At 53.1% G+C, this 22,923-nt stretch overlaps 1 protein-coding gene across 1 annotated transcript; it reads left to right on the forward strand.

Annotated features, from left to right (window-relative positions):
- Positions 1–1,112: 1,112 nt before the first annotated feature.
- CRYGN (crystallin gamma N) lies at positions 1,113–7,499 on the forward strand. Its single transcript, XM_041002491.1, has 4 exons — positions 1,113–1,133; positions 2,625–2,873; positions 4,018–4,163; positions 7,364–7,499. Exons 1-4 carry the CDS (start codon positions 1,113–1,115, stop codon positions 7,497–7,499), a joined length of 552 nt encoding a protein of 183 aa, XP_040858425.1.
- The last annotated feature ends 15,424 nt before the right edge of the window (positions 7,500–22,923 follow it).

Genomic DNA, 22,923 nt, shown 5'->3' on the forward strand with positions numbered 1-22,923 from the left:
CAGACCCCTGACTCCTGCTTGTATGGTTCTCAGCCTATCTCCCCTGCAATTGTGGCCTTGGTATTTATCCTGTTTGCTCCATAAACAATCTCGGGGCCTCCCCTGTGTGCCAAGTCCTTCTGAGCCTGGGAAAGTCTCCTGTCTCCCGTGGCGGGCTGCGGGAGCCTGCACACACATCTCTACCCTCTGGGGTGGTCTGTTTCATGCAGCTGGCCACAGATACAGGGGGCTGCAGAGCTCGGCGGCACATGCCCTGCCCCCATCCAACGTGGGTGACCCCTGGGCAGGAACTTTTTCTTTTCTCAATGTATTCATTTCTATTGGAAAGGCAGATTTACAGAGAGAAGGAGAGACAGAAAGATCTTCCTTCTTCTAGTTCACTTCCCAAGTGGCCACAACAGCCAGAGCTGAGCCGATCTCAAGCCAGGAGCTTCTTCTGGATCTCCCAAATGGGTGCAGGGTCCCAAGGCCATTGACTGCTTTCCTAGGCCACAAGCAGGGAGCTGGAAGGGAAGGGGAGCAGCTGGGACATGAACCGGCAACCATATGGAATGCAGGTAGAGGATTAGCCAGTTGAGTCACCGAACTGCACTCCCCACAACACCTCCTTCAAGAGGGCCAGGACAGCAGGAGGGCAGGGGGACAGGCCGCTGAGCTCAGTCAGCGGGGGCTGAGAAAGCACAGGACCCAATTGGGCCTGAAGGCAGAGACAGGGGGGCATCAAGAGCCACCTTCCCTGTATCTGTGGTCAGAGAACCAAGGCCTGGGGAGGTGGGCCTGGGCAGGGGGCTGCAAGGCGAGGGAAGCAGAGACAGCCCCTTCCCAGCCCAAGCAGAGGCATAGAGGCCAAGTGCTAACTCAGCAGGGGCACGCCTGGTGGGCTGGCTGAAGAGGGGGTCTGGCGAGCAGAGCCTTGAGGGCTGCAGGCCGCATAGGGGGGTGGTGGGCCAGTCCCGGTGGCCTGTCCGGCGGCCCCTCACAGGCTTAGCACGCCCGACAGCACTAACACGGTGGTGCCCGGCCAAGCAAATCTTTTGTCCCTGGCGGCGCTGACCCAGCAGGATGCTGCCCGGTATAAACGGGGGTCCGTGGAGGATGGGGCGAGGAGCATGATGGCACAGCGCTCAGGAAAGGTGAGTGTATCCCTCAACCACCCCCAATGCAGATATGGACCGGGCGGGAGTCCCCAGATGGACCCTTGGATGGTCCTCAGGGGTTCCTGGATGGGCCGTCACCCCCGGCTGTGGGGCTGGGAGGGCACAGCTGTCATCCCTTGCATTGTTTGAATGTAATGACCTCAAGCATGAAACAGCTGGCTGGATCGCTTCTCCAGCGGGGCAGCCCAGCTGCTGCTGGCCGAGGGCCCCTCGGGGTTAGGGATGGTGGGCAGTGAGAGCTGCTGAGCCGTGCTGTCCCCTCGGGCCCCGGGCCCAGCAGCTTACTCAAGGCTGGTTGTGAAGTGGCTTTTCCCTGAGGGACACTTAGGTCTGAATTTCTGGTTCCCATTGAGAGTTGAGGGACAGGCATGGCTCAGAGAGTCCCGGCGTGGTCTCCCTACCCGCTTCTTTGACGTGGCAAGGCCACTATCCTGCTCACATCTGTGGGCACCAGAGGCCACATTCCCATGTGCCCATGGTGCCAGCGTGACCGCGGCCAGCAGCAGAGCTGAAACAGCCCAGCAGCCAGGGGTTCTGCCTCCCTCCATGGCATGTGCCATGTGTGTCCGAGGTGTGTCTGGTGTGTGTCACACACACCTGCTCCTGTGCCCCACACAGACCTAGCCGGACCCTCGGAGTTGGCCACATCTTGGCTGGCAAAGTACCCAGGGCCACACGCTTCCTTCCTGGTGGTCAGGGCTCTGGCCCATACCTGGTCCCAGGGGGCTTGCGAGGACAAAGCCACCATGCTCCCTTGGAACATGGGGGTGGCTCGAAGGACAGCAGTTGCTGGTTGACACCTTGATCACGCCCTTGTAGGAAACCCAAAGGGTCCCTGCACGGTTCAAATGTGGGTTTTTTGTGCCAGAAAGTGAGACTGGAGGTGATTACTGCTTTGTGTTGTCTGTCTGGGGACAGGGACAGCCTGTGAGCACCATTTGTCTGTTAGATACTGTCTGAGCTAAGCCGAGGTGATGAAGGTTCCAGATCTGATCTGTGTCCCCAGGGAGTGACCTGGGAAACAGAGAGCGGGGGACTAGCCTGCAATTCTGAGACCCGTGGTCCCCTCCCTGGTGGGTCCTGGCTGGGCTCTGCTCCAGGAGCCAGGCTTTCCCAGAGCTGCGCGGGTTGTGAAGACTCACTAGCTGTGGGTGAAATTTCCTCTTGGGAAAATATGACCTTTCAGGTGCCCAGGAAGTTTGAAAAGGATGCCTTCCCAAGTTTCAAGGCGTATTCAAGGGGCATTCACCGTGCCCTCCCAGCGGCTGAGGCTGAAGCTCCCTAAGCCTGACCTGGGCACAGCGCACACTCTCCGCCTGCCCCATCGGCAATCAGCGGCTGGTGCCTATCCCGGAGGGGCTGGGCAGAGGTGTCTCGGTGGGAGCCAGGGTTCCCCCAGACACCAGTCCACCAAGGTCAAAGGAGAGACCCCTTGACCACGAACTCCCCTCACTTGTGCCTTTGCAGATCACGTTCTACGAGGGCAAGCACTTCACCGGGCGGAAGCTGGAGGTTTTCGGGGAGTGTGACAATTTTCAGGACCATGGCTTCATGAGCAGAGTGAACTCCATTCGCGTGGAGAGTGGGGCCTGGGTCTGCTTCGACCACCCTGACTTCCGGGGGCAGCAGTTCATCCTGGAACACGGCGACTACCCTGACTTCCTCCGCTGGAACGGCCACAACGACCACATGGGCTCCTGCCGGCCTGTAGGGATGGTGAGGGACCCCTCTCCCCGGGGTCCGGTGTGCCACAGGGGCTGCTGAGGGCCCTGAGAGCTGGGCTTGGGGCAGATGTAAGACAAGTAATCCGGGGGTGTGAGCCTCCTGGCTTAAAGATCTTGAAGGGTGGGAGTGATGCTAGTGTGAGAGACAGTAAGAAGACTAACCCCAGCCCTGGCAGTCTTCATGCATGCAGGCACGCCATCACATCCCAAAATCCAGCTAACTTGCCCACTGAAAAAGGTGCTGAAGATACTGCTCGTTTGGGTTTGCAACTGGATGGGGACACACCCAACACCTGCCTGACCTTGCAGCACCTCTGAGAGCTCTTGCGACTCTGATCTGGGACGAGCAGGGCACTGGAGCAGTACAGCGGACAGCTGGGGGCAGGTCCCCTGGAATGGCCACTGTCCCACAGATATGGCACGATGGGTGTCACAAGAGACCTACCACGAGTCATGGTCCTTCTGGTGGGAGATGCAGGATGCCTCACTGTGCACCTGTCCTTAGCCTGGGGGTGGGGAGGAGGCGCTGGCAAGCATCTGAGAAAAGTGCCTTTCTGGGTGGGATCCCCGTCTCTTCCACATCAGTAGCAGAACCGGGGTGAGCCCTGGGGCAGGCTCTCTGCCATCATTAGAGGCATGGGGAATGGTGAGGAGATCTGGGAACCAGTGCCAGGAACAGCAAGGTGAAGGTGCCAAGGGCCTCGGTTAATGACATCTGTTGTTTGCTTTAGACTTCGGGCTTTGGGCTTTTATAAAGGGTTGGACTAGTTTTAACAATGCTGTTTTCTGAGGGCGTGTGGGCCAGAAGGGAGGTGCCAAACCCTGGAGTGGGCTGGCAAGGCTGGGGTGCCCTTGAAGGGAGCCAGCAACCTTGGTCCTGAACTTGGGCTCTCAGCTGTTCAGCAGCTACGAAGCGCTTTTAAATTACCAGTGGAGTTCTTTCATCCATCCGAATCTCAGGTCTGGGAAGAGTAGCCTGGTAGGGCCTGGGATGCAGGAGCTTCACCCAGCATGTGCCCCAGCCAGCTCAGCCTGGCCCAGGAACCCTGGGGTGTACGGGCCTTCTGCATGCAGGTGGGGGAGTCAGGCTCCAAGCATTCTCCCTCTTTCTTCCCTGTGCCCGCTTGGGTCTGGAGCACGGAGAACACTTCCGCCTGGAAATCTTCGAGGGCTGCAATTTCACGGGCCAGTGCATGGAGTTTGTGGACGACTGCCCCTTCCTGCAGAGCCGGGGCTGGGCCAAGAGCTGTGTCAACGCCATCAAGGTGTACGGCGATGGAGCGTGAGTGGCAGCCGGGCTGCCCTGCCCCACCCTCATCTCAGAGGCCCTGCCCTCCCCCAGACACCCCCACAGCCTCATTAAGCCGGTGGTCAGTGGAGGCCTCTGTGAGCCACACAGGGTCCTGTCCCAGGCTGCACCAGCACTGGAACAGAGGAAGGAGGGGGTGTCCCTGCAGATGTACTGACAGCCTGGGCCATCATTGGTTTTTCTCCCCCAAAGATGCCCACCTGCTCAGGACTTACAGTGGAATCTCCCACACTCAGAGGGGTGCACCTGCCGGCCCTGCCACCTGCTGCCCTGCAAAGTTGACCCCTGCCATCTGAACTGGCTGGCTCTCTCTGCTGAGCAGCCAGACATCAACTGCATTGGCTTCTGGGCAGATGGATCTCAGGATGGCTCACCCTGAAGGACCCAGAGTAGCATGGGAATGAGAGCCAAATCCGGAGTGGTTGTTTCCTGTTCCCAGACAGCTGTCACCCCTGTACTTGCCCGGCATCCCTATATACACTCTTCCCTCCTTCCGAGCAGCCCAGGGCAGCACCCCCATTCCTGCTGTGCACCTGCCACGTGCCTGCCCTCCTACCGAGCACTGTCAAGCTGGCCATCTTTCCAATCCTCCAGCCACGAGACTGAGGTATTCCTGGCCGCAGGGTGAGACACAGCACGTGCATTCAGTGGATGTGGCAGTGGTACTGTCTAGGCAAGCCTGTACTGATTCAGAGCTGGCTGTGTCTCCCGAGAGAGGCACGGCCACGTGCACGAGCTGTTCCAGAGCCTGACCCCTCTCCAAGCGGCTGAGGGAGGGAGCCCTGTGCTTCCATGGAGATTCCTGTTTAGGGACTTGCTGGATGGTCACAAGCCAGTGGTCAGGGGAGGGACCGCAGGAGGGCGAGGAGGAACTGAGCCGAGCCAGGCCCTCCCTCCTGTCCCCCACCCACTGAGCGGCCTTCCTCTGGCTGCTCTGCAGCTTCTTTCAGGAGCCTGGCTTCCCACCTGCCTTTCTCCTGCTCTTCCTCTCCCTTTGCAAAGTGCTGTGCTCAGGTTTGTGTTCAGTGGATGGCACTGGGGCATGGGAGCAGGGGACAGGAGGGCAGGATGGGGGTCAGGGGGACAGGAAGGCAGGGGGCAGAAGGGCAGGGGGTGGGGGGCAGGGGGCAGAAGGGAGAAGGGCAGGGGTGGGGGCAGCGGCCAGAATGGCAGGGGCAGGGGACAGAAAGGCAGGGGTGGGGGCAGGGGCAGAAGGGCAGGGGTAGGGTAGGGGACAGGGAGGCAGGGGGCAGGGGACAGGAGGGCAGCAATCGGCAGGGGGTGAGCAGGGGGCAGGGAGGTGGTAGGCAGGGAGTCAAGGGGAGAATTTCCCACGCAGCTATCTGATCTGGAAGCTTTGCTGACTCCAGGGTTGGAGTCATATTAAGACTCAACATGTAATCTCCCCCTTAGTGCTTAAGGAAATCCAGGATTTATTTAGGTCAAAGGTGAGCAAGGTAGGCAATTATGTTCCATTTATTTATATAGAAAGGTGTTTTTTTTTTTTTTGAAGATTTATTTATTTATCGAAAAGTCAGATATACAGAAACGAGGAGAGACAGAGAGGAAGATCTTCCGTCCAATGATTCAATCCCCGAGTGAGCCGCAACGGCCGATGCTATGCCGATCTGAAGCCAGGATCCAGGAACTTCTTTCTGGGTATCCCACATGGGTGCAGGGTCTCAAAGCTATGGGCTGTCCTTGACTGCTTTCCCAGGCCACAAGCAGGGAGCTGGATGGGAAGTGGAGCTGCTGGGACACAAACTGGAGCCCATGTGGGTTGTTGCACTTGCAAGGGGAGGATTAATTAATTAAGCCATAGCACCAGGTCCTATATAGAGATTTTATGTATTTACTTAAAAGTCAGAGTGACATAAAGAGAGGCAGAATGGGAGAAAGAGAAATCTGTCCATTATTTGACTCTCCAAATGTTCCCATATGGAGGGAGGGCCTAAGAATTTGGACCCTCTTTCACTGCTTTCCCAGGCACAGTAGCAGGGAACTAGATTTGACAGCAGAGCAACTGGAATTCAAACTGGTGCTCTGTGGGAGGACGTCAGCATTGTAAGTGGCCATTGAACTTGCTGTGCCACAACAGCGGCATCTCAGAGAGACCGGAAGATAGGTACCGAGTGTGTGTGTGTGTGTGTGTGTGTGTGTCCCCACCCAGGACACTTGTGAGCAGACTTGCGGGGTACGGGGAGAGCAGGTGGCAGGGGAGGGAGGGAGGACTCCTTAAATGTATTAGCCAGAACTAAGCCAGGCCAAGGCTGCGGGCCAGGGACCCTCAGGTCAGCAGGAAGCAGGAGTGAAGCTGAGAATGGAGCCCGACCCCCGGGTGAGGCAGCAGGGGCTTGGCTGCGGGGCCCAAGCCCTGTTCCCTGGCCTGAGATTGTGGCTGTGAGGGTGTAGGATCTTCTTTACCTCCAGTTGCCTTTGAGGAGACAAGGCTCTGAGGGCAGGAATTAACTGGAAGCTGCTGTGCTGGACTCCGGGGTCTGACTTAACTCTGAGCGCATGTGAGCCGGTACCAAGGAGAAGCTCTCTGATGGTGACACGGTGACCTGGGATGGTGGCACTCCTGTCAGGGCCCCTCCTTTCCCTTGCTCCTTCCTCCAGGGGACATGCACACGAGCTCCAAGGTGGCCTAGGACACTGCTTGGGAGGAATCAGCCCATTCCTGCCCTGCCCTGCCCCTAGACCCCAGCTGTGGCTTGGAGGTGGTGAGAACCAGTGCAGGGAGGGCAGGTGCAGTGACCAGGCCAGCCCTGCCCCTCTGGCAGGGGCCCAGCCAGCTTGCCTCCACTCGCCCCTTTGTGCCTGCTCTCCCGGCTGTGCCAAGGGCAGGGGTGCTGTCTGCACAAGGTACTCCTTGCCCCTCACCGGGAAGGGAAGGGGCCATGTGGGGCTGGCATGAGGAATAGACATACATGCAATGACACCTGGTCCCTGCAGTGAAAGGGTGGGTTTTTCAAAACATCAGTAACTACTGGAACAAGGTGGCTCAGTGGGCCTGGTGTGGGGCTGGGGCTGAGGTGGGTGCAGGGCCTGGGGTGGGCTTGGGTGGGAGTGGGGCTGGGGTGGGGCTGAGATTGGGGTGGGGGTGGGGCTGAAGGAGGGTCGGGGGGAAGCGGAGTTCTGGAGCCCACCTGACCCCCTCCCCTGCCCTCCAGGTGGGTGTTGTACGAGGAGCCCAGCTACCGTGGCCGCATGTACGTGGTGGAGAGGGGTGACTTCCGCAGCTTCTCCGACTGGGAGGCCCACAGTGCCCGCGTGCAGTCACTCCGCAGGGTGGTCAACTTTTTCTAGCCCTGCCTGGGTCGCGGAACCTGGGGCAATAAAAGTCCTGAAGATGGATACCGAGCTGGCTCCGAATATTTCCTCTCTGCCCTGGCTACAAATATCAAGGGCTCCTCCCAAGCAGCGGGGACCTAGGAGGGGAGAGGGTGAGAGAGGACCAGGGCAGCAGGAGGCTGGCCAGCGGCCAAACACAAACTCCCCTGGGGCCCCGCCTCTCCCTGACTCAGCGACTGGGGCTTGGGGCCAGATCCAGGGTTTGTGTGTATGCGTCTCAGTGCTGTCCTCTTGATCCTGGCCTGGGTGGCCATAAAGGAGTCCCTCCTCCCCTGCCTGACAGGAGAAGGCGACAAGCCAGCTTGAATGTGTTTGCAAGAGCAGGTGCACCAAGGGAATGTGGAGGGAGGAGGGCAGGCAGACACCTTCCGGGAGGGAAACGGGGATGGACAGCAGCTGGCCTCCCTCCAGCTCTGTGAAGGGCAGGGCCGGGTCTGGCAGACCCCAGCTCCAGGTGCCCCTGCCGGGTGTCAAGAGGCAGTCTACAGGCTTTCTGTGGGCTAGGCCGTCTTCAGGGGTGAGTTGGAGTCTGGGTAGGGTCGCACACCCAGAACTGGAGCATGGGTGTGCGTGTGTGGGGGTGGGGCGCATTTGGAACCCCTGGGATCCAGGCAAGGAGAGCAGTGTGGGAATAAAAGGTTCCACACTTCTAGTCCCCAGTGCCACCCCCATCTGGGACCAGCTCTGCCCCTCAGTGAGAGAGCGAAGATCTCTGTAAGGGAAACGTGCCGGCCCCTGGGGGTGACCCAGCTGGCTCCTGGCCCGAAGCCCCTTCCAGAGTCTGGAATGGAGCCTGCGGGTGTGAAAGCCTCAGTTAGTCCCAAGAGGAGGCCCCCATGTCAGGTTTCAGGGGCTCCTGGGCAGATTTATAGACTTGGGAGTCCAGAGATGGCTGCTGTGCCCTGGGGCGGGACCAAAGCCTAGCTGGCAGCAGGACCAGGTAGTCCACCACGTCCTGGCCGTGGCTCCTAAACCAGCTTTGCAAATGCCACACACAATCAAGACTCCCTTCCCTGCATGCTGACCTCCTACCTGGTCAGCATTAGGCCAGCTCTGCCCCTGGCGTCTGGCTGCGGCTTTTATCGAGTGGGTGAAAGGCAGCCCGCCCTCGGGATCCCCTCCCCTTCACCGGGAAGGCGGTTAGAATCTAGAGTTAATGTGCAGCTGAAACAGAGACTCGGTGACTGCCAGGGGCCAGGCGCAAGGGACTGGGGAGAGCCGGGCAGAATCGCCAGGGGACTGGGCTCTGTCGCAGGGCCTGGGTGGATTGGATAAGGGTCGGCATTCCCTGCTGAGAGAGAGAAATGGGGCAAGGTGAGAAGGGGCATGTTTAGGGTCACAGGATTCACTCAGAGCACACACGTGGGGGCCACTCTGTGAGAGTGCTGGGAGGTCCCTTCCAAGCTGCCCCTGGGCAGCAGAGTCAGGACCCACACCGCCAGCCAGCGTCCAGCCCTCCCAGGAGAGGGTGCGCGTGTGTGCGCAGGGTGGCTGCCTTCTCTCCCCATGAGCTGACCCTGAACCCAGCCCCGTGGGTGCTGGAGGCTCAGGTGGAGGCCCCAAAGATCCAGTAAGGTACCAGCTGCCTTTCCTGGGTCCCATCTCTGACAGCAGAGCCTGAGGTGGGAGGATGGATGATGGCAAGGCGTGCCCTAGTTTAGCTTTTCTTTTCTTAAAAAGACTGATTTATTTGAATAAATATACAGAGAGAGAAACACAGAAGAGAGGCAGAGAAAGATCTTCCATCCACTGGTTTCTGGTTCACTCCCCAAATGGCCTCAGTGGCCAGGGCCAGACCAGGCTGAAACCAGGAGCCTGGAGCCCCATCAGGGACCCAAGCACTTGGGCCATCTGCTGCTTTCCCAGGCTCAATAGCAGGAAACTGGGTCGGGAGTGGAGCAGCCAGGACCTGAATCTGCATTGCAGACAGCAGCTCAGCTTGCTGTGCCACAATGCAGCCCACCCACCCTTGCTTTCACTTACCTGCCAGTTAGATGGGGGAGTGGTACTTTTTTTGTAGCTCAGCTGGACTGTTCCCCCTTGGGTGGGTAAATCTGCCAAAGGGAGACCCTGCTGAGGCTGGCGTGTGTCCTTGTATGTCAGTGCCCTCCAGCCTCCAAGATGAGCAGTGTACAGCTGGCCCAGATGTGGGACCTTCCACTCCTTTGCCTGCTGTGATGGTGATAATGATGATGATGACGCTGCGAACAGACACTGCCTGAGCATGGACTCTGTGCCAGGCTCTGCAGGAGGAAGGATCGGTGTGCCCTCATTCATTGTGCCCAGCAGCACGTGGCTGGGGACATGCTTAGGGTCACACTGTCCAACGGAGGGAGCCAGATGCATGTTAAGCATGGCACCGGGGCTCAGCCAGCAGTCAGGACCAAGCCTAGGGTGGTCGACCCCTGGGCTCCTCCCCGCTCACCGCGCTTGCCCACATACAGGGACACATATTTTGTGGGATGAACTCAAATCCTTCTCCTTTGCTGGACTGACCAAATTTACTTGCACAAGCCAAACTGCCCCTTGAGATGGGACCACATGGGCTGGTCAGCAGCAGGAAGAGCCCCGAGACCCAGGCTCGAGCCACAACCTCACTGTCACCCACTATGATGCCACCTGCTGGTCGAGTTCCGGGTCCTCAGGTGTCCACCTTGTTGTAAACAGGTGCACAGGGACCTGACAGGCCTGCGGGCACCTCTGGCAGGGTCTAGGGAAGCAACCAGGCCAGCAGGTCTCTTCCAGGCAAATTCCTGGAGGTTTCTCCCAAGTGCTCCCTCTATTCCGGCTCTGAGCACCTCATTAATACTGAGTTAAGGCCTCTTGGGCAGGCTTGGTTCTCCTGGGTGACCCCCCCTCACCCCAGCCCCTGTTCCCTAATCTGGCAGCAAATCTGCTTTGCTTCTGCAGGAAGGCAAACAAGCTTCCCACCGCAGCGTTTGTGGGCAGCCTTGTAATTCATCTGAACTCCGTCCAGGGGGTCGAGGACGGGAGACGAAAGTCCACATGCCTCACATAGTTATGTCTCCACTCTGTGGTCTGGGGAGCCAGCCGGCCAGGCCCTGGGGCCCCTTCCCGGCCAGGCCCCTGCTGAGCAGCCCCCGCCCCCCGCCCTCACCTCCTCCCAACGTGCTGTTTATCAGGCCCAGACTGACCACAGGAAAAACATTCCCTCTGGAACCCCTGCGGCTGCTTCGCCAAGGTCCCCACGGCCCCTCCCTGCCCTCCCCATCCTCCGCAGCCTGCTCTCCCTGGCCCCTCCCGTCCCTCATGGCCCCTGCCGGCCACCTGGTGTTTGGCCAGAGACTTCTTCCCCCAGCCTTCAGACCGGGGGCTGTGCCCAATAGAGCTTTGTTCCCCTTTGGAAAGGGTTTAACATGTTTGCAATCAAAACCTGTAGGGTGTGTGTGGGCGTGGCGGTTGGGTGGGTGGTTCAACATGATGGCTCAATAGGCTAACCTTCCACTAGCGAGCACCAGCATCTCCATATGGGTGCTGGTTCTAATTCCTGGCTGCTCCACTTCCAATTTATGGCTTATGGCCTGGGAAAGCAGTGGAGGATGGCTCGAGTCCTTGGACTCCGGTACTCGTGTGGGAGATCCAGAAGAGATTCCTGGCTTTGAATCGACTCAACTCTGTTGTGGCCACTTGGGGTGTGAATGAGTGGATGGAAGATCTTTCTCTCTGTCCTTCTCTCTGTAAATCTGCTTTTCAAATAAAAATAAATAAATCTTAAAAAAAAAAAGAAAAACCGTATTGGATGGACTGCAGACTGTATTGGGGAAGAGAGTGGAAATAGATGACAGGTTGGCTACAGGTCCTCTGTCCCCAAGCCCAGGATGCATGGGTTGCAGCCTCCACATGAGCCTCTGGGAAGCAAACCACAGGAGCTCCAGGAGGCTGTGCCCATGGCATCCCCCCAGCTCGGGCCCCTGGCACCACGCCTGCGCAGGATTTCTGTGGAAGAGGAGGTTTTTAACATCCCTCATTTACATAGGAACCTGCAACACGGTGGGTACTCAGAGAGGGAGCCGGGGTATGTGGCCACAAGTGCATTGGGCCCCTGTGATTCTTGCCCAAGTGCACCTGCGTCGCGGGTTACACAGGTTCATCCCCTTGGGACCAGCAGGAAAGTAAAGGAACTGAGGTGGGGGCCCAGAAAGTTTGCTCTCGGTCCTCCATTAGGGTCCACGTGCAGTCAGGCCCTCTTCCGAGAACCGGCACTGCTGTCACTCCCCTGGAATGCCTCCTCGACTGAGGGACTCCCTTCCCTCAGGAAAAGTCCTTCTCTCCACTCGGGATCTGGTGTGTTCCACTGCAGACTGGGCTGAGCGATGTTCTCCTGGGAGTCTGACCCTCACACTCAAACACGGATGCACCCAGGGTGGCGAGAGGCTGGACCCAGTCTTGTGTGAGCTATCTAAACAAGAGAAGTTTCCAGGAGTCAAAAGAGTGAGGGCCCCAGGCCATCTGAGAAATGTAGGATGTTGCTTCTGCTTGAAAAGATAGAGATCTCGCTCAGGAGAAAGCAAAGGCTGGGGGTGGAGCCAGGAGCCACGAGGATATTATGCCAGGCTCAATAAATAAAAAATTTTTAAAAAACATATGTGGGGGCCTGGCATGGTAGCCTAGCAACTTGACCTTGCACATGCCAGGATCTTATATGGGCACCGGTTCTAATCCTGGTGACCCCGCTTCCCGTTCCCAGGTCCTGCTCTCAGCCAAGGTAGAGCAATTAGCCTCTCTCCACGGAAATCCAATCTAGGACCAGCGCATGCTGGAGCCCGGTCAGTGCACAGCAGAACCATGGAAGCAAATCCCATGGCCCTGGCCACCCCAAATCCCAGCACCCGCCTCTCTTCACATCTGGATGTTGGCTACTTCCTTCCCTGCAGAGCTTGCCAATCCACCCGTTTTAACTCGCTAGATTCAAGGTTCTTTCACTGCAGCCCGTGTCTGGCCTGACCCCCAGCTTCTTCCCCTTTCAGCCCCGGCAAAGCCAGGCAGAGCTGGTGGCTCAGCCATCGCGGTTTCCACTGGGGAAGACACTAGCTCACAGGAAGGGACCTTGGTAGGGTTAACTACGCCAGGACTAAGTGTGGCTTTAGAACCCACACCGAGGATAAGCAAGTGCACCATTTTGTGGACAACCAGAAATCTTCTGGAATGAACAAAACACAGAGGCAGCTAGGCCAGGCTCCCTCCTGGTCTCGCCTAATCTCAAACGCTCTCCTTCTCTCTCTCTCTCTCTCTCTCTCTCTCTCTCTCTCTCTCACACACACACACACACACACACACACACGTGCACATTGTAGCCCAGGTGTCTCACTGTGTGAGATGAGAATCAAAGCCCCTCACAAACCCACAACTGACACTCCTGAGGGCTTTGGCTGGGGCAGAGCTGTGCAGTCACCATGAACTCCTGGGGGGGTGGGGGAGGGAGCCTCTTTTAAAAGAATATTTATTATTGGGCCCGGCGCGGTGGCGCAGTGGTTAAGGTCCTCGCCTTGAACACCCGGGATCCCATATGGGAGCCGGTTCTAATCCCGGCAGCCCCACTTCCCATCCAGCTCCCTGCCTGTGGCCCGGGAGAGCAGTCGAGGACGGCCCAAAGCTTTGGGACCCTGCACCCGCGTGGGAGACCCGGAAGAGGCTCCTGGCTTCGGATCGGCATAGCATCGGCCGTTGCGCTCACTTGGGGAGTGAATCATCGGACAGAAGATCTTCCTCTCTGTCTCTCCTCTCTGTATATCCGCCTTTCCAATAAAAAAATAATAAAAATAAATCTTTTTTAAAAAAAGAATATTTATTTGTTTTATTCTTTGAAAGGCAATATTACAGGGAGAGAGAAAAATCAGAGAAGGGTCATCCTTGCTGGTTCACCCTTCAAATGACTGCAATGGCCGGAGCTGGGACGAGAGGAAGCCAAGAGCCAGGAATCCCATCCTGGTCTCCACAGGTTGGCAGGGACCCAAGTACTTGGCCTAGCCTCCATTGCCTTCCCAAGCACCTGAGCAGGGAGTTGGACGGGAAGCAGAGCAGCCAGCACCTGAGACAGAGCTCCAGGATGGGAGGCTGATGTAGCAGGTGGTACCTTAACTCACTGCACCCCAGTGCTAGCCCCAGGCGGAAGCCTCTTTTGCAAGACCATCGTCTGAAATGACTCTCTTTAGGAAAATTCAGCTCCAGCAGAGAGCTCAAGCCTTCGACAGCTCATGCACAGAGCTGGATTCCTCACCCAGCAAGCGCTGGTGTCTGGGCGGACAGCCCGTTTAGACTTTGTACGCAACAGATGCAAGGCTTTCCTCTCACCAGCTGAGCGACTTTGTCTACTTAACCTCTCTGTGTCTCCATCTCGCCATCAGTCAAATCAGAATAATATTTGTCTTTGCAAGTTGTTATGAAAGCTTGAAGTTATTACACAATGGGCTCCGCCTGGTGCCTGCCTTGTAATCTACGCTTCATGGCAGTGGAAGGCTACAGAAATTGCCTGAGTGTAGGCATCTTTGCTCGGTGTTTGGGAAGTTGACTACCACCCTGGTAAACCGTGGCTTTCCCATCAGCCGGTGGTGGCAAGCACACGAGGCTTCGTCTCGGCCTTTGCAGGTGAAATGCTAGAAGAGAACGTGGAGGGGGCAGTTGCAAGTAGCATTTACAAAAGGATTGCCAGGGCTAGCCACCTGCATGACGAAGTCAGGGCCCTGGGAAAGGTTTCTCTGGCCCCCATAGTGGAATGTGAGTGAGATCACACCAGACAAGTCTAGGATATATTAAGGAACTTTATTAACCCAGCTTGGCGATAGCAGTGGCCACTAGAAATTAACAAATGAAAAGCCACAATGGCAATCCAGTCTGGATCAAAACCCTGAGAGGAACAAATGGTCACTCCTGTGAAATCCATCCATCAAACTGGAGACCTATGTCCCGGCTTCCGCAGCAATGTAAATTATCCTGAGCCATGCAGAGAACAACCTGGACACACAAAGCTGCAGACATTCACCTTTCCCTGGCTTCTCTGCCCACATTCCATCACTGCTAGGACCTCACATCTCCTGGAACTCTGGAACGTACACACATTAGAAATACAAAACATCTTAGCAATAGCATCTTCACCGACTCACACAAGCAGTGAACAGAGGGTGAGGAATACAGACACAGGGATCCTGCTCAGGGGCTACCTGTCCTCAGAGAAGGGATGCCAGAGAGCAAGCAGGTCCTGGGGAGGCCAAGAGTCAGAGTGCCAGGGCGAGGGAAGCACAGGACCAAGAGAGAGAAAGCCCCTCCCTACCAAGGGCCTTTAAGGGGACTTACTAGGGGAGTAGTTACACAGCACTGCAACGCTGCCGCTCTCAGGTTCCAGGTGATGATGGGGGAGCTCCACAGCTGGGCAGAAAGGACTGCCCAGGTGGGGGAGGTGACTACAACCATAACATCCCCACGTATGCCCCCTCTACCTTTGAAAGTCTCGGGAGTCTTATAGGAAGAGGAGAAGCTTTTCCAGCCCCCCTCGGCAACAAGTGCAAGCTTTGCTTCAAGAACCATGTGGCGGAGCCGACATCACAGCTCAGCAGGTTGATCTGCACTACCAGCATACTTTATCAGAGCAGTAGTTCAAGTATCAGCTGCTCAGCTTCTGATCCAACTCTCTGCTAATTCACCAGGAAGGCAGGAAATGGTGGCTGAGGAACATGAATCCCTGCCATCCACGTGGGGGACCAGATGGAGCCCCAAACTCCTGCCTGTGGCCTGGCTCCGTCCTGGAGCTCGCAATCTTACCGGAGTAAATCAGCAGATGGAACCTCTCTCAGACTCTAACTTTCACATAAGTGAAATAAATCTTTAAAAACAACAACAGGTCTGAAGGAAGATGGCCGACGTAGGAGAAAGGCTATGAGGGAGAGTTCAGTGAGAGAAGGTTAGAGTGCTGCAGAGGCAGCGAAGAGGAGCGGCAGGAAACCGTAGGGAGAGGTCCGTGAAACTCCCTGGGACAGTGTGGAGCCAAAAAGTTCCACACAACTCGGAAGAACAACGAGAACGGAGCAGGGCAAAGGTAGAGAAGCCGACATCCCACTCCAGACCTGCTGAGTCACCTTTGAGAGCGACCTGACGGGAGACGCGGCCAGCTTGGAGACAGGGAAATCGGAGGGATCGTCGCCGGCGGAATTCTTCAACAACAGCAGAAGCAGACTGCAGCAGCCGGACTTTGGTGAGCTGGGGATTAACGTGGCAGCCTCCGCATTCCCCACCCCCTGCTGAGGCTCCAGCCTCTGAGAACACAAGGGGCGCAACCTGAAACTGTCAGGTCTGTGCCTTGGGAACAGCGGTGCGTGTTGGTGGCTGAAAAGGTCCCGGGAAAGCGCCTCAGATCTTCCTGCGCTAAGTGGGCCAGTGCATCTCAGCGCGCGGAGGCTGCTGGTGGGAGTCTGGAATCCCCGACACCCTGAAACCCTGTGGGTGGGCGACAGCACCAGGAGGACTCTGAGCGCCGCGCCGGGCTGGGCTAGGCGGTCCCGCCTGCAGCAGCCGCCTCCGTAGCGCAGGAGTCAGGAGGGTGCTGAACTGGGAAGTGTAGCGCTGTGTGTCCCTGACACGCAGATGCCACTCCCATAGTGTGAACTGTCCATTCCTCGCCTCCCACCCCGCAGTCCTGAGTGTAGGCGACACACCGGGAGAGCTCTGAAATCTCCTGTGCCACACTGGCACTGTGCGATCCCGCTGAGAAGTTATTTTAACAGGGCGCCTGGGTCACACCTCCTCTACGGTCCTGTGAGGAGGAGCCACACACACACCACGAGTGGTGGAATCACTGCACAAGAGCCACGCCCAGAAAGTGCCTCAACCACAGTCTTGTGTGTGGGAGACACACCAGGCGGGCTCTGAAAAACCCTGCAGTCCCTGACAAGGAGAACGCAGGGAGAAAGCACATAAAACCTTCTACGTCCTGTGGATTCCCGTGCAGGGGGCGCGCCCAGAGAGCGCCTCCATCCCTCCACGCCCTGCGGTGGCACACCTGTAGAAGAGGTGCCCAGAGTGTGCCTGGAATCCACTGGGCCCCCAAGGTGGTGCTCTACAGCCCCGGGCCCTGAGAACGCACCAACGGTGCCTTGAAAATTACCACGCCCGGCAACACCACGCTTGCAGGCTCCAATCTCTACAGGAAAGCACCTGACAGCCCCTCAACACACGGGTCCATTTGCCTTACCAGAATACACCAACGCAATGGGAAAAACCACTAGAAAGAGCTGTGCTCCAGATGAAAGAGCCAGCACCCCACCAAACATGGGCCAAAAGCCATTATCAATATCGGCGATGCGAGATGAAGACATGGACGTGTTACCAGCAAAGGAATTGATGAAAATAATGCTAAAATTTCTCAGAGACGTGGACACAAAGCTGGAAGACTACCAGAACCGCATAATCACCGAAATACAACAAATCAAAACCAAACTGGATGCCCAAGAGAATAAAATTGAAAGCCTCATCAACAGAATAAATGCGGCAGAGGAAAGGATCTCTGAAACAGAAGACACACAAAATGAAAGTGCCCAGCGAATTAAACAGCTAGAGACAAACCTCAGCAAAACTAATAAAATGATGCAAGAGATGAAGGATTACCTTAGAAAATTGAATATTCGGATCATCGGCCTCCCCGAGGGAGTAGAAAGAGAATCTGGGATGCAAGCAGTGCTTGATGAAATTATACAGGAAAACTTCCAAAACACTTGGAACACGAATCCACCCCGCATACAGGATGGACAGAGAACTCCCAACAGACATGATCCAAAGAGATCTTCACCCAGACACACGGTGCTCAAGTTCTACTCCAATGAAGACAAAGAAGGAATCCTGAGACAAGTACGAAGTAGAGAAAAGATCACATACAGGGGAAAACCCATCAGAATTACTGCTGACTTCTCCGAAGAGACCCTACAAGCAAGGAGAGAATGGACAAAGATCTTCCAAGTCCTGAAACAAAACAACTGTCAACCAAAAATAATCTACCCAGCAAAGATCTCATTTGTATTTGAGAACGAAATCAGATACTTCAATAGCAAAGAAAAACTAGAAGAATATGTCTACACAAAACCAGCCCTGCAAAGTCTCCTTAGAAATGCGCTAGTCCCGGACAAAAAGGAGGCAAATCACAAACAAAGTTGGCAAATAAGAAGGTCTCCAAACTAAAGGCCGCACAAACAAGACAACTACATAGGCAACAACACATACACAACACAAACACATGGCAGGGCAAAATTGCAACCTCTCAATTTTAACTCTCAACACAAATGGTCTAAATTCACCAATCAAAAGACAGAGATTAATAGAATGGATCATCAAACAAGACCCAACCATCTGTTGCCTACAAGAAACGCATCTAACCAGAAAGGATGCAAAGAAACTGAAAGTGAAGGGATGGAAAAAGATATTTCACGCTAATGGACGAGAAAAAAAAGCTGGGGTAGCTATCCTAATTTCAGACGAGATAGATTTCATTCTAACTAACATCAAAAGAGACAGGGAAGGCCATTTTATACTGGTGAAAGGAATGATCCATCAAGAAGCAATCACCATCATTAATGTTTATGCACCGAATCTTAATGCACCTAGTTACGTAAAGCAATTACTTACAGACTTAAGGGAAGACATAGACACCCGCACAATTCTTGTAGGCGATCTCAACACACCTCTAACAACAATGGACCGGTCTACGAAACAAAAACTCAACAAAGAAACAACAGAGCTCACACAAACAATAGAACAACTGGACTTAGTAGACATATATAGAACTTTTTATCCTAAGGCCACAGACTATACATTCTTCTCAGCGGTGCATGGCACCTTCTCCAGAATCGACCACATGATAGGACATAAAGCGAATCTAAACAACTTCCAAAACATTAGTATCATACCATGTACCCTCTCAGACCACCATGGGATGAAACTGGAAATCAACAACTCAAAACTCCCCAAGAAGTATACGCACTCTTGGAAATTGAACAATATGCTATTAAACGAACATTGGGTCAGAGAAGAAATCAAAGATGAGATCAAAAAATTTATGGAAACCAATGAAAACTCTGATACAACATTCCAAAACTTGTGGGACACCGCCAAAGCAGTGCTACGAGGTAGATTCATCGCAATCGGAGCGCATGTCAAGGCCCAAGAAAGACGCCAAATACAGGAACTAACCTCACACCTCCAGGATCTGGAAAAACAGCAGCAGAAGAGTCCCACGCACAATAGGAAACAAGAAATCATCAAAACAAGGGAGGAGATAAACCAAATAGAAATCAAAAAAACTATACATAAAATCAACAAATCAAAAAGTTGGTTTTTTGAGAAAATAAACAAAATAGACACTCCACTGGCCCGATTGACCAAAAAAAAACAAGAGAAAGTGAGAATTAATAGCATTAAAGATGAAAAAGGCAACATAACAACAGACACTGCAATCATTAAGAAAATAATTAGAAATTACTACAAAGAACTGTACTCCCACAAATTTGAGGACCACCAAGAAATAGAAAAGTTCTTGGACTCCCACCACTTACCAAAACTCAGTCCGGAGGCAACTGCAGAATTAAATAAACCCATAACCGAGGTAGAGATTGAAACAGTCATCAAGGATCTCCCAACGAAAAAAAGCCCAGGCCCAGACGGCTTCACTACAGAATTCTACAAAACATTCCGAACAGAACTAACCCCAATCCTCTACAAGCTCTTCAAAACAATAGAGGAGGAAGCAACCCTCCCAAACTCATTCTATGAAGCCAACATCACCTTAATCCCAAAACCGGACAGAGAACCATCAGAGAAGGAAAACTACAGACCTATTTCTCTGATGAACATTGATGCTAAAATTCTCAACAAAATCCTAGCCAATAGAATTCAAAAAATCATCAGACAGATCATTCATCCGGATCAAGTAGGATTCATCCCTGGGATGCAGGGATGGTTCAACATTCGGAAATCCATAAATGTTATAAACCATATCCAAAAACAGCAAAACAAGAACCACATAATAGTTTCAATAGATGCAGAAAAAGCTTTCGACAAAATCCAACACCTCTTCATGCTAAAAACTCTAGCCAAAGTAGGCATAGATGGGAAAATCCACAACATAATCAAAGCAATTTATGAAAAACCCAACGCCAGTATCATACTGAATGGAGAAAAGCTAGAACCCTTCCCACTGAGATCTGGAACAAGACAAGGGTGCCCGCTATCACCACTGCTATTCAACATAGTCCTAGAGGTACTTGCAGAGGCCATAAGACAAGAAAAAGAAATCAAAGGCATACGTATAGGAAACGAAGAAGTCAAGCTTTCACTATATGCAGATGACATAATCCTATACATAGAAAAACCAGGAGACTCAATACAGAAACTGCTAGAACTTATACGAGAGTTTGGCAGAGTGGCGGGGTACAAAATTAACGAACGAAAATCAACAGCCATAGTGTACGCAAATAACACCAAGATGGAAGAAGATCTAACCAACAGGATACCATTCAAAATAGCAGAGAGAAGTATGAAGTATTTGGGAATAAATCTAACCAAAAGCGTAGGAGACCTATTCGAAGAAAACTACAAACTATTTAAAAAGGAAATTGAACAAAACCTCAAAAGATGGAATAACATCCCGTGCTCCTGGATAGGCAAAATCAATATCATTAAAATGTCTATACTACCACAAGCAATATACATTTTCAATGCAATTCCAATCAAATTGCCCAAAACATTCTTCACGGAACTGGATACAATGATTCAAAAGTTCATCTGGAAGCACAAAAAACCACGAATAGCTAGAACCATCCTGAAAAATAAGAAGTCAGCAGGGGGAATCACAATCCCGGACCTCTGGACATACTATAGAGCAGTGGTTATCAAAACAGCCTGGTACTGGCACAAAGACAGAAAGGAAGATCAATGGAATAGAATAGAAGCACCAAAAGGGAACCCACACAAATACAGCCAATTAATCTTTGACAAAAAGACCAATGACAGCTCAAGCAAGTGGGAAGGCCTCTTTGGTAAATGTTGTTGGGACAACTGGCTGATAGCCTGTAGAAACAAAAAAATAGACCCACATCTATCACCATACACTAAGATCCAATCTACATGGATAAAAGACCTAAACCTACATCCAGAAACCTTCAAACTCTTGCAAGAAAATGTAGGAAATACCCTGCAAGACCTAGGAGTAGGTCCCGACTTTCTAAGAAGGACACCAAAAGCAATAGCAGTTGAGAACAGAATAAACAAATGGGACCTCATCAAACTAAGAAGCTTCTGTACAGCAAGGGAAACAATCAACAAAGTAAAAAAGCAACCCACAGAGTGGGAGAAGATCTTTGCACACGATATAGGCGATAGGGGGCTAATTTCCAGGATATATAAAGAACTTCAAAACAACCAAAAAACCAAAACAAACAAGCCACTCAAGAAATGGGCACGGGAAATGGGCAAACATTTCACAAAGGAACAAGTCCAAATGGCAAACAAACATATGAAAAAATGTTCCAGCTCCCTAGCAATAAGGGAAATCCAAATTAAAACATCGATGAGGTACCACCTAACACCAGTAAGATTGGCCCACATAAACAAGAACACCAACGACGCTTGCTGGCGAGGATGCGGGGAAAAGGGAACCCTACTCCACTGCTGGTGGAGCTGCAAATTGGTACAGCCTTTATGGAAATCAGTCTGGAGAACACTCAAACAACTCAAAATCTGCATACCATATGACCCAGCAATAGCACTCCTAGGAATATATCCAAAACACCTGTTTTACGACAAACCAACATGCATCCCTATGTTCATTGCAGCACAATCAGTAATTGCAAAAACATGGAAGCAACCGAAATGCCCATCAGCAGAAGATTGGATAAGAAAGCTTTGGTTCATCTACTCCATGGAATACTACTCAGCTATTAAAAAAAACAAAATGCAGTTCTTTGTGGCTAAATGGGTACAACTGGAAACTATAATGCTAAGGGAAATGAGCGAATCCCAAAAGATTAGATACCACATGTTTGCCTTGATTTAACCTGTAATTTTTTGTTTGGTTGTTTGTTATTTTTTTTTTTTTTTTGAACCTGTCATTGATACTGTCTCAACCCAGATGTTTCGAAGAAGGGAACTTGCATTATTTTTAACATATTGTTTACCCAATACTATGTCAATTAATTCCATAATGTTGTATATTGATACTGTGGCCTCGTTGGGGCTTTTAACTGACTGGATCTTTACTCTGTTAGACCTATTTTCAGACCATAGAAGGTCTCCCCAAGAGGCCACTGAACTTATCTGGACAATAAGACGCTGAACTTTATGCTAGGCATGTGTCTGCAAGCAATGAATCTCAACCGAACTTGAACTATGGTTATGCAACAAGGTGGAGGAATCCACCATGGGGGGAGGGGTATGGGAGGGGTGGGGGGAATCCCCAGTGCCTATGAAACTGTACTACACAATACAATGTAAGCAACAATAATAAAAAAAAAAAAAAAAAAAAAAAAAAAAACAACAACAGCAAATCTCATGGTACTTGCAGAGGTGCTCTGGCAGGAACCCTCTGGTAGGAACGGGCACAGGAGGCAGACTCCAGCTCCAGCCAGGAGCCTGCCGGAAGGGGCTGAGGGACACCCCTGGGCAGCGACAGCCTGGGGCAGGGCTCCTGACTCCTGTGGGCTGGCCACTTAGCTGCTGGCAGCTCCCAGGTGGCAGGCTGGCAGGAAGCCACGCATGAGCGAGTTCACTACTCAACATCCAGGGTTCCCAAGGGAGTGAGCCTGTGCACTTTTGGTTCTACTGTTTACAGCTCCATCTGAGGCTTAACGGCTGCACAACAAACAGCAGACACCTGAAGGCCTGGAAAACCATGTTACCACTTGTACACCTGTGAAACCATCATAGCAGTCCAGGCAGCAGACACAGCCACTGGCTCCCAGCACCACCCGATGCTTCATTACTTTGTTTCTGTCCGTGGCTGAGGGGCACTGTTCCACCTGAAGGACGTACTACAACTGGGCTATTTGCTGCCACTCCATTCACCACCTGATGGACATTTGGGTTGGCTCTAGTTTGTAGCTGTTGCAAAGAGAGCCAATAGCTACAATGGAACTCCCTGTACAGGTCCACATGGATAAGTACTTTAATTTCTTTTGGGTAACACAGGAAGGGTGAGTCATATGGGAGGTGTATGGTTAATTTTTAGGAAACCAAAATACTATTTTCCCTTTTATATGCCCATCAGATGTGTGCGGAATCCGAGTTGGCTCTGGCTCAATTGGCTAATTATCTGCCTGCACCCATTATAGATGCCAGTTCGTGTCCTGGCTGCTCCACTTCCCATCCAGTTTCCTGCTTGTGGCCT

This window comes from Ochotona curzoniae, unplaced genomic scaffold (genome assembly GCF_017591425.1).
Source record: "Ochotona curzoniae isolate NIBS_2020 unplaced genomic scaffold, NIBS_Ocur_1.0 scaffold_2476, whole genome shotgun sequence".
NCBI classification, from domain to species: Eukaryota; Metazoa; Chordata; class Mammalia; order Lagomorpha; family Ochotonidae; genus Ochotona; species Ochotona curzoniae.

Excerpts from the sequence above, each read along its gene's own strand:
- CRYGN (XM_041002491.1), top strand. The coding sequence starts at position 1,113 with ATGGCACAGCGCTCAGGAAAG. Across the intron at positions 1,134-2,624 it reads TGGCACAGCGCTCAGGAAAG|ATCACGTTCTACGAGGGCAA; the intron begins GTGAGTGTATCC and ends GTGCCTTTGCAG. Across the intron at positions 4,164-7,363 it reads AAGGTGTACGGCGATGGAGC|GTGGGTGTTGTACGAGGAGC; the intron begins GTGAGTGGCAGC and ends CCTGCCCTCCAG.